This window comes from Anarhichas minor, unplaced genomic scaffold (genome assembly GCF_050575085.1).
Source record: "Anarhichas minor isolate MPS153535 unplaced genomic scaffold, ASM5057508v1 ptg000074l, whole genome shotgun sequence".
Taxonomy (NCBI): domain Eukaryota; kingdom Metazoa; phylum Chordata; class Actinopteri; order Perciformes; family Anarhichadidae; genus Anarhichas; species Anarhichas minor.
The window spans coordinates 1,070,259-1,080,733 of NW_027466520.1; the positions used below are offsets into that span (position 1 = coordinate 1,070,259).

Below are 10,475 nucleotides of genomic sequence, written 5' to 3' on the forward strand. Positions count from 1 at the left end.
GACCACAGAGGCCATATAAGGATACTGCGCATGCGCTCGCACTAAGCGGTCTGGCCCGTGTTAAGAGAGGAACAGCGACCTCTGGTGGAGTGATGGAGGCACAACTGGACGAGAGAGAGAACGGTGCTTTAAATTAAATATTTAAATTGATAAATTTAGGCACATTTTTGGGGTCATTATATACATATATATATATGTATATCTATACATATATAAAAAATATAAAATATATACTGTATATCTACACATAAATAATTCCTCTGCACCATACTATATTAATCATGCACACCTGGATGTATCTACTTCTTACTCAGTTCTCGATATCAGATATTGTACATACTTATCTTTTTGAAACCCAGCAAGATCCTCACTGTTAACCTGTTTATATTCATGATCCATACTGCCAACCTGTTTTTTTTTGGCATTGCGTATATTGTATATACTTTGGATTTGCACATGATAGTTATTGTTATTTTAGATTTTTACATTTGCACTCTTTATATTTACACTCTTTTCTGATGTCTCTGGAAACTAAAATTAATATTTCTGAACAATCCTGGCCCAGTGTCTGTACATTTGTATTTTTCATTGATTAAGTTTGTAAGAAAAAAAGGTTTAAACACAAAGAATTTGAGTTGTTTCTTTATTGAAAATATTAACTTGTGATATTAATGTAATTTTAAAGTATGGATTTGGGATTTTTCGTGATAAAAATGGCTGCCAAAGTATTTTCCTATATTAAACATATAAAAAAGTGCCATTCAGTTGTGTGTTATTTGGTGACTTGATGCATAATATTATTAAAGTACGTTTTTTAAAGATTTTATGATGCACTAAAAGTTTTTCTCTTTCTTCCATGCAGTCAACATTTTTTAAATAAATATGATTAATTGTTCTTCTTCCAACCGATTCTAGACTTTAGTCCCTTTTTTATATTGAGGGAGTTGCAGGGACGTTTATTGCAACTCAAAGCTAATTTGTCCGCTTGCAGCAGGTGTTTCCTATATGACTGATCAGCGGAGACGCTTCGGCTTTTGTGAGCAGAATGTGGAGCTGAGAGAGAAAGCGTCTCTACTTCTGTTTGTTATCGACGCAAATACGTTGACTGTAAAACTCGCCTTTAATTTTACGAACCGGGGGATGTTGATTCGGTTGTTTTCATCCCGCTGCAGTATTTTTTTATTCCCGACAGGTTGAGCAAGCACGTGAGAAAAAAATGGACGGTAAAGAACACTTAATTAAAATGCAAACTTGTAATTTGTATCGTCCTTAAATGAGTAGAGAGTTGTGTATTTGCTTTAAAATAATATTGAGTAACTGCTGCTTTCTGTAGATGGAAGCAAACAACCACAGACATTTGGGAACGGACAACAAAGACCTCAACACTCCAGACCTTTCTTTTATGTCCAGCCGCAGTCTCAACCATACTACCTTTACCAGCAATGGCAGATGAACAACCCCTACAGTCAATACGGTGCGCCTGGAGGTATCGAGCTGCTTTAAACTTTCCTTCTGTGGTGGTGGTGGTGGTGGTTGTTGTAATGACCCAGCAGTGGTGGGAGAGGTATGGAAGCCCAATCATGGCACCGTGGTGAAAGAAAACTTTAAAAAACACTGTCCTCATGATGAGAAACCATCTCAAAATGATGAGTTGGCATCTTCAAATAATAAGTAAGCATCTCAAAAATAATGAGTATATCCAAATATGTGTTGCTGTCTCAAAATATTGAGTTAGCGTCCCGAAATATTGAGTTAGCGTCTCGAAATATTAAGTTTGCTTCTCGAAATATTGAGTGAATGTACTATTACCACCAGTATTGATTCCCTGGAATCTCACTATGTGCATTTGTGTTTTGTATATTTCCCAGGTCTTAACTTTGGCCGTCCCTGCATGCAGCCGTACCAGTACATGCAGTATCCTGGGTATGTTATCCCACATGCCCCGATATATCCGATGGATTACAGGCGGATGTTTGAGCCCCGCTTCCACGCTCCTAACTGGAATGAAATGCCTCGCCAGCAGCTGTATCATCATCAGCAGCAGCAGTATCATCAGCAGCAGCATCATCAGCAGCAGTATCATCAGCAGCAGCAGCAACAGCAGCAGCAGCAGTATCAGCAGCAGTATCAATACCAACCACAGCCACACGGGCGTCGGGAAACGGCCTGCTCAGAGGCTCAAACTGACCCCAGCGACGCCATAACCAAACTCCTCGAATGCCTGGATAAAATCCGAGCCACCGAGCTGCAAGGCGCCGAGAGAGAACTTGACTCGGGCGTCGCCTCGCAGTCCTCCGGGATGTTTTCTCCGGTTGAAGAGAAGAAAAGCGAAGAGCGGGGTCACGTCCTGCCTCCAGCGCCCAACAACGGCGGCCACCCGCAGTCCCCAGCTGTGACTTTCAGCGACTCCAGGACAGCGGTGTACGACTGCGAATCCAGCCGAAGGAGCTTTGATGGCCTGAGCCCTCAAGGTTGCTGGTCGACGGTTCTGGAAGAGGAGGAGTTGCCTCTCGATAGCTCTTCTGTTCACGAAGAGTGTCTCGAGCTGGAGCGGCTCGCCGAGGACGAACACTTCCCTCTCGAGGAAGCAGAGGTCGCGGATATCCAGTCAGATATCCCGGCGGCCAATGCGAGTGTTCCCAAATGTGACGCTGAGGAGCTCCTGAAGCAGAGGGTGGATCCAATCTTGCCTTCTTCTTCTTCTTCCTCTTCTTCTTCTTTCTCTTCTTTTACCTCCAATCAGCCGGCGCTTAAAGATACTAAAAGTGGCGACAAAGCTTCAAAGACTGCTCCAAGTTATCAGATCCTCAAGCTGCCTTTTGAGAGCGTTTTGGCACCAGTAAATGCCGGAGCCGGTCGCCTCTCCTCCCCAACTGCTCCCTACTACTACAACTACCTATCCATGCAGACCACTCACGAGCGGATGAGCGTTCTCAGTCCGTCCCTGGATGAGCTGTCCTCCAGAGATGAGATGTTCTCCACCGATCTGGACGACGCAGATCTTTTCCCCAAGCACGTCTATACGGGCCGGAGGCTCTCGGAGGTCGTGAGCGGGTCTCCACAAGCTGCCGAAGCCGTGGAAGAAGTGTGGCTGCCCGGCTCAAAGAGGTTCATGTGCGCCTGCTGCGGGAAAAGCCTCGCAAAAGGCACCGGAAGGAGCAAAGCCCACGGCTCAAAGATGTACAGGGACGATGCCGGAGACTCTGAGGAGGAGGGCAGGTACGGAAGAGGGTGTGAGCAGCCGGTCAGAGTGGTTGTGAGGAAGCATTCTGCACCCAGGAAGCCCCACGCCGTCCCGCTGAGACATGCGGCGAAACCGTGGTACAAAAGAGGCCAATACAAAGATCCATCCGATCCGGCGACCCAGGAGGAAAGTCGTGAGGTTTGTAAGCAGGAAGCAGCTGATGGTGAGGCTGGAGAGACGACTGGTAGCGAGCTGCAGTGCGGAACATGTACGGGTAAGTCTCTTTCGTGGACTTTTGACGGGCATTTGTAGACTGCACATGTATGAAAATATGTGTTGCGGGAACTCTTTCATAGACAGACTCTGCAGAGAAGATACGACAATGTCGGAACAAGGCCGGTGGGGAGACGGTGACGTGATTCCTAAGAGGAGACAAGCAAACCTTCCGCAACGACAAGGTGGAATTCCTGCACCGACATCGTTTACATCGTCATCGTTGTGCAACTCTAAATGTACCCCAAAAAATAAATCTGCCCATGCAGCTTAATTAGAATCTTGCGGCCAAGTTGGAGCAGCTTTGGGTCCCAAATTTTATTCATTTACCCTTTTTTATGTTTGTGAAAATAATGTATTTGTGAACAAGGCTGTGTCTCAAATCTTTGGGATCAAGCCTCAGACCTGTTAAACCTTCATCTAACATTGCCTACAAATCTAAATTAAAGGTGAGCCGGCAAGTCGCAGCTACCGATGCTAACATCGCTAACAGTGCAAACAACTGTAACAGTGCTGACGGAGCTAACGGTGTCCTGCTCACCCTGACCGGGTTCATTTCACAATAATGACTCGCTCGCCGTACATTATCTTGCGTATTACGAGGCTACTTACTGAAGAAATCAAATATGACACAAAATATTCAAAACATTTTTTATTTTCTTTATTGCCTCTGCTAAGAATAACATGGCCCTCTAATCATTACTCCATATACATAACAAATAGCTGTTGTCTTGCTATATTAATACTCTGAACAGAGAACATTCAAGTGTCTGCTTTAAACTTTGAAAGTGTTCCTGGCTTAACTTATATGGATGCATGTGTTGATTTGTTGTGTGGTGATGTTTCCATTTTCACTTCTCATTCTTCTGATTATTTCTTCCTCGTCGTGGCCCCCGGTGTTTCATTCCCCTTCGCATCCGCCGTGTAGAGACGAGTACTCAGAGGAAAGTGATGTACCACAGGTCGAGGGACGAGGATGACGATGAGCCGCCACCGCTGCACTGGGAGAGAGGTCAATACTACGCTTAATGCAACACTGACCCGCTTATCACGTTTCTTTTGTAAAAATTATTTATTTTTTTGTTTTCTCTTCCGTCAGGCTCTACAATGAGAGAACCAAGATGTTAATACCCCCAAAATGTGTTGAACTGTAGGTGAAATGCACACAACTCTGTAAAACATCACACATTTTTTATTACATATATTTGTTTTTAATGAAAATTTCTTTGTCTCTCCTCAGGTCCCCCCCAAAAGGTGTAATTGTTCCAGGATAATGTGTTATAAATATTTAGAGCACCAGGTGAAGTGCACAGCACAAGGAACCCTCTTTTTGTTAAGATAAAAGAAGAGATATGTATAAAGTTTTCTGCAGTGACTCTGCCTCACACTATTCCTATGATTTATGAATTTCACACACGGGCAAATGGGCTGAAAGGTTGTGTTGCAGATGATGGTGTGCCACCGTTTGGGGCCAGTCCAATAAAATTATTCATTATTTAAAGCTTTGTGTCGAATCATTTTACATCTTGTAACGTTTCACTTCATGCTCAGAGGTTTATAAATATTTGATAACAAGGAAAAACTGGGATCATTTGACTTGTATTTCAATAAGCAGGATTTCTGATTCTCACACTTTATCTGGAAAACACAGAATAATATCCGGTACGAATTCAAACAGTTGAGTTTTACTCAACTTTTTTAGATTTTACGCTTCGAGCCTCAGATATTCTGCCATTTTGTTTTGATAGATGTTAAGATATTGCAGCGGTAAATGACTGTAGATTTGCAGAACCGGATATCACATATGAACTATTTCTCAGATGGTTGAAATCATTTAAATCACCATAATTGCTTTTTTGTTATTCCTGCCATTCAAATAGTTTTCTGTTTAAAGTCCTTGTAAATTTTATATATCTGGTTAATGTGACATAATGTCACATTTGAAGACTTGGAGAAACTTTTTGATCTGACTAAACAGGTAATTGAGAAAATTACGACCAATTCATCAACAATGAAATAAACATTTGTTGCAGCCCTCTTATCGACGAAGCCTTGGGCATCAATGGATCAAACAAAACACAACAGAAAAGCTGAATCAAATAGAAAGTTGTGTTCTTGTAAACAGCAAAATTAGATATTATAAATTTGAATTAACTGCAAAAACCTTTTTGTTTTGACCTGAAAGCGCACAGACCAGAGTCCGTGCACAGAAAACATCTTTTTAAACATCAGTACTGATTTAACATCACTGGCCAACCAACCGGTCCACAGAGCATGTTTATTCTTCACGCATAGCACCGTCTGTAAATCCTGCTCCAGGCTACCAAAACAGGCTCATAATTGGCTCTTCAGGTGTCAAACCTGCTTCTCAACACAGGTTGAGTGAACTATGTGCTTTGCATTTTAGAGATCTTTAGCCCCGCTCGCCTGCAAATGAGCCACTACAAAGATGCTACGAGTGTCTGTCACCTGTGTGTGTGTGTAACACTCGCAGGCTGCAGGTCTGTTTCCTTAATTACAGCCAATCAGCTTCTCCTCTACCTCACCTATCCTGGATCTATTGTCTGCTCTTCCTCAGGTGAGCTGATGCACCACAGTGGGCGGGAATCAGAGGGAAACAGACATTTTTCATTGGCTTTTACAAAGAAGGTCGTCAAACTCAAATTTTCACCTGGACAGAAAATCGAGCCAATCAGTGCAGCGTTTGACAACCTCCAGTGCGTCGTTGATTCCTAATTTAAAACACACTTTGAAAGCTCTGCTGGTTAGTCAGTAGTTATCTTCTTTTTGCATTTGTTCAGTGAGTGTTTTGTGATCAGAATAACACACTGCTATCCTGCAGCAACTTTGCCAACGAAGAAGGAAAAGATTCAAACAATCATTCGAACTTGCTTCTCGTGTCCTTTGTGCGATATGGAGGCAGCCACGTCCACCTACCAGCACTCTTACGGTCTGGGCCCTCGGGGTCCAGACCCACACTACGGCGCTCAGCAGGGCCAGGGACCCCACCCGCCGTCGGCTCCGGGAGCTCCACGTCCTCAGGAGCAGCACCACCACAAGCCTTATTTCTACATGCAGCCCTCGCAGCCGTACATGCCCATGCAGAGCATGCAGTGGCCTGTGCCTGTGCCGGTGCCCATGCCTGTGTCCTACAACCCATACTACCCTGGTTTTGGTGAGTGTGCAAAGCTACCTGAAAATACTAAACTTATGCTGCATGTTCTGTATTAGAAACTTCTCTATCGGGGCCCTTTGTGTTGCATGGGCAGAGCAATTAATGCAGTGAAGTGCTTTCAAATAAAGTCCTCCTGGAGAACTTTTATCATGGATCCTACATTTTTAGTACAAGTTTCCTCTGCATTACTTTTCTTTGTTTAAGTTGGTGCATATCTCTGTACACGCATTACATTTGTTTTTAATCTGCATGGAGAGCTTCTGGTGAGGTGAATCATGTAACTTATAGATTCCTGCAGCCAGTGCTAATGTGGCTACCAGGGTTTATATCGCATAATGTTTGTTGAAGATTTCAGAAATGGGCGAGGTTGTGGAAGTTGAACTTTATTGGATGGTTAGTTAATACATTGACATTTTAGTTTTGTATTTGTAATTTGTCCCTGCTTGCTAGCTGAGGCTAAAAAAAGTAGGGTTGACTGACACCCACTTGAACGTCAAGCATATACATGACTTCATGTGTTGCAACCAGGAGCTCACAAGTTTCATTTGAAGCCAGCAAAAGTACTGAGCTGCTAGACTACTCCGTAAAAGCACTTTAACACTCTCTTAAAACTGCCTTTTCCTCTGCTATTAAAGGTTACGGCCTACCCATGATGCCCCACTATCAGCCTAATCCCTACATGGAGCCACCTGGGTTTGTCGTACCCACCACCCACCTCCATTTGATGGACTACCGCCGCATGCTCAACCCTCAGTATTACCAGACCATGGCCTACCACTCCCGCAGGTTCCGCTACCAGCAGAACAGCCAGACCAGAGAAATGACGAGCTCTGAGGTTCAAACCGAGCCCCTGGCCGCCGCCCAGAGGACCAGCACCAGCCAGGTCGAGGCCCCTGTTGGCCTCTCAGTCCGCAGCGGCAACCCTGTTGTCTCCATCAAGCAGCCGCTCTCACCAGCTCTGCCTGTGCAGAAGTCAGATCATTCTGTGGAGCTAAAGGACATGGTGCCCTCTTCCACCACCAGGATGCCACCCAGCAGCAGCAGCTTTGTGATCCAGACGGAGGAGGTGAGGATTGAATGCTGCACCACGCCGGTGGGACTGCAACTCCTGCACGCTCATGAGACTGCAGAGGTGTCCCACAGCTTTTCCCAAGATGTGGTCCAGCGCAGCAGCTCCTCCGTCCTCCAGGGTCGCGTCGTGCGGCAGGACGAGGAACGGTGCCTCCCCGCAGAACAGTTGGAGCAGGCGCTCCAAGCTTGTCCTGACACCCTGTTAGTTGGGACGCACAGCGGCGGCGAGAAGCTCCCGCCTCTGGAGGCACCAAGAAACCAGATGGATATTGCGGTCGTCCTCTCTGACGTCGGTTCCCGAGTACCAGCTCGCAACGACGTTCAAGAGACGAGCGGTGAGAAAGACCCGTCTGAGGATTTCCCCTTCAAAGTTGTCCACCTGCCGTTCGACCCTAAATACCTGGACGAGCTGTGGAAGATGGAGTCCACTGTCTGGTCAATGAACGAAACTGCGATACCCTCCCCTGAATCGCTGATCCCAAATGGCCGCCCACAGTCTCACGATGCAACAGAAGAAGTCGCGTCCGTGAATCAGATGTCTCCTCTGGCAGAGGATGAACAGGAGGACATGGTCCCCGCTGTGGAGGAGCATCCTGAGGATGAGATGGCGCCTGAAGCTGATGCATGCCAATTTATGGAGGTTCCTGTTGCAGAGGAAGCTCTTACGGAGCTGACGCACACAGCAGAAGAAAATTCCCCTCTTAAGGCAGAAGGAAACGTCCAGGATCACCAGGACACTTCCTTCGAATCGTTGCCTGCCTACCTCCCTTCAACCAGCTGGCTTGCTGACTTTGATAGTCTCCACTATTGTAGCAAGATGCCGCCAACTCCCAAGAAGCAGAACAGACCTCCGAGCAGCCGTGGATTAGACGTGCCAACCAGAAGAAGAAAACTAGACCATATCTATAAAGACCAACCTACCGTTCGGAAGCCAAAAGAGAGGTACAAACCCAAAGGGAAGGCAGATCGGCGAAGCTTCTCCGACCACGAATGCTGCCTCAACAGAGGCTTCAATGAGAACGAGTTTACTCCTTATGCGTCAAAGAGGGAGCGACTTTGCTCCAGATGTGTGGCGAAGACCACGATCTGCGCGGCCGACAGTAGAGGACTCGACGGTCGCACCTTAAAGAGAAAAGCGTCTCTTTTCGAACAGTGGAACGACGCTCTCTTACCGACATGCGAAGCCTGTGCGTCCCACTCCAAGAAACGGCTGGTGAGCAAAGGTTCCAGTCCGGATGTCCGCGGCTCTCTCCATGGACACGACACCGAGGGAGAGTCCTCCGAGAACGGCTCGTGTCGCTTCGGCTCAAAGTGGAGGGCGGTCGATGGTCCCGGGAAGCCGAACAACCTCAAGATGCCGCTGGCCTCCAAGCAAAACGTGGAGAGGTGTCCCACGATAACTCACCCGAAGCGGAGGGAGAAGAACTGCGTGTGCAACGAGCCGCAGCGTCAGGCCGTCCCGTGGGAGAGGCTGCGCCACTGCCCCCACGGCAATGCCATCCAAGAAATGGACGAGAACCGCGCGTCGCCGGTTTCCCTGCTGGACAAACGCAGGATAATGGATCAGATTTATCTGACACACAGGTGGCAAACGGGTAAGCAAATGTTTCAGGAGGATTAACCCCTAACATTGAGCCCCTGTGTCTAACTGTACAACTTCTCATCCGACAGAGAACGCGTGGAAAGCAGTGATGCCTAACCCCGACAGTGACGGCTCCAAGAATGAAGCCAGAACACCAAATTTTAATAAGCACAAGAAATCACAACCACAATCACAAGGTTTGCTTTTGGCATTTTAACTTTTAAACTGAAAAGGGGAAGGTAGAGCCTTCGAATGCAGATCATTTTGAATTTAGTTTGTGCACAAATACAGGCGCTAAATGGCATGAAGAATGTAGAAACGGCTTGGATCTGCAGCTTCTCTGGAGCAAAAAGTTTATGCTGAATAGTCTCTAGAAATTAAGCCTTTTCTGAATTTTGAGAGACGAGTCGGCATAAACTTGTTGCTTTTTAAATCTTGTTTAATTGCATGTCATTTAGTGCATGTATATGTACAATTTATTGAATAGATTTTTCTCACTTTTTTATATTCTAAAGATCCCTTTTTTCAGTTGGGGAAGCCTTCCTCTGTTTACTGAAACATTTTTAATCTACAACATTTTTCTCTTTGCAGGAAATTATAGAAAAGACACAAGATGCTGATTTTCACAAGAGCACAATCGACCAAGTGAAAAATGACACTTTTTAAGAAATGTTTATATATATATATATATGATGTACACTTAATTTAAATGAGTTTCACATAAATGAACTGTATATCACAATGTTTCACTATTTATTAACAATAAAATAAACACCTTTATGATACTATTTGTCCTTTTTATTTTTTTGCACAGAAAGTTTAGGGAGTAAAATGTGTTTTGTCCACTAGATGGAACTATTTCTACACTAAATATAAAATCCAGCAGGTGATGTATTGAACTATGCTTTAATTGTATTGACAAAAGCACACATGTAATGCTTGACTTGCAGGAAATCCTACAGTCTCAAACAGAATTGAAATGAAAGTATCCGTAAGTCAGTGGTATTGAAAAGTTTGGAGGGATGGAAAAGAAACCACCTGCAGTCTGACAACTTACTTCCTCAGGTGGACACAACACATCCTCTGTTTTTAACCGTTGTAGCAAACCAGTTTCATCTGTGGTTTGCGCACGATTCATTAAACACGGCTACTTTGTTCATACGTTTGCAGAAGATCTTTTTCACTGCGTC

At 45.1% G+C, this 10,475-nt stretch overlaps 1 protein-coding gene across 1 annotated transcript; it reads left to right on the forward strand.

The window, feature by feature from the left end:
• The first annotated feature begins 1,216 nt into the window (after positions 1 to 1,216).
• Positions 1,217 to 4,585, forward strand: buc (bucky ball). Its single transcript, XM_076080853.1, has 6 exons — positions 1,217 to 1,223; positions 1,334 to 1,486; positions 1,869 to 3,458; positions 3,541 to 3,642; positions 4,386 to 4,469; positions 4,557 to 4,585. Exons 1-6 carry the CDS (start codon positions 1,217 to 1,219, stop codon positions 4,583 to 4,585), a joined length of 1,965 nt encoding a protein of 654 aa, XP_075936968.1.
• Positions 4,586 to 10,475: the final 5,890 nt, after the last annotated feature.

Excerpts from the sequence above, each read along its gene's own strand:
- buc (XM_076080853.1), top strand. Across the intron at positions 3,643-4,385 it reads AAACCTTCCGCAACGACAAG|AGACGAGTACTCAGAGGAAA; the intron begins GTGGAATTCCTG and ends TCCGCCGTGTAG. Across the intron at positions 4,470-4,556 it reads ACCGCTGCACTGGGAGAGAG|GCTCTACAATGAGAGAACCA; the intron begins GTCAATACTACG and ends CTCTTCCGTCAG.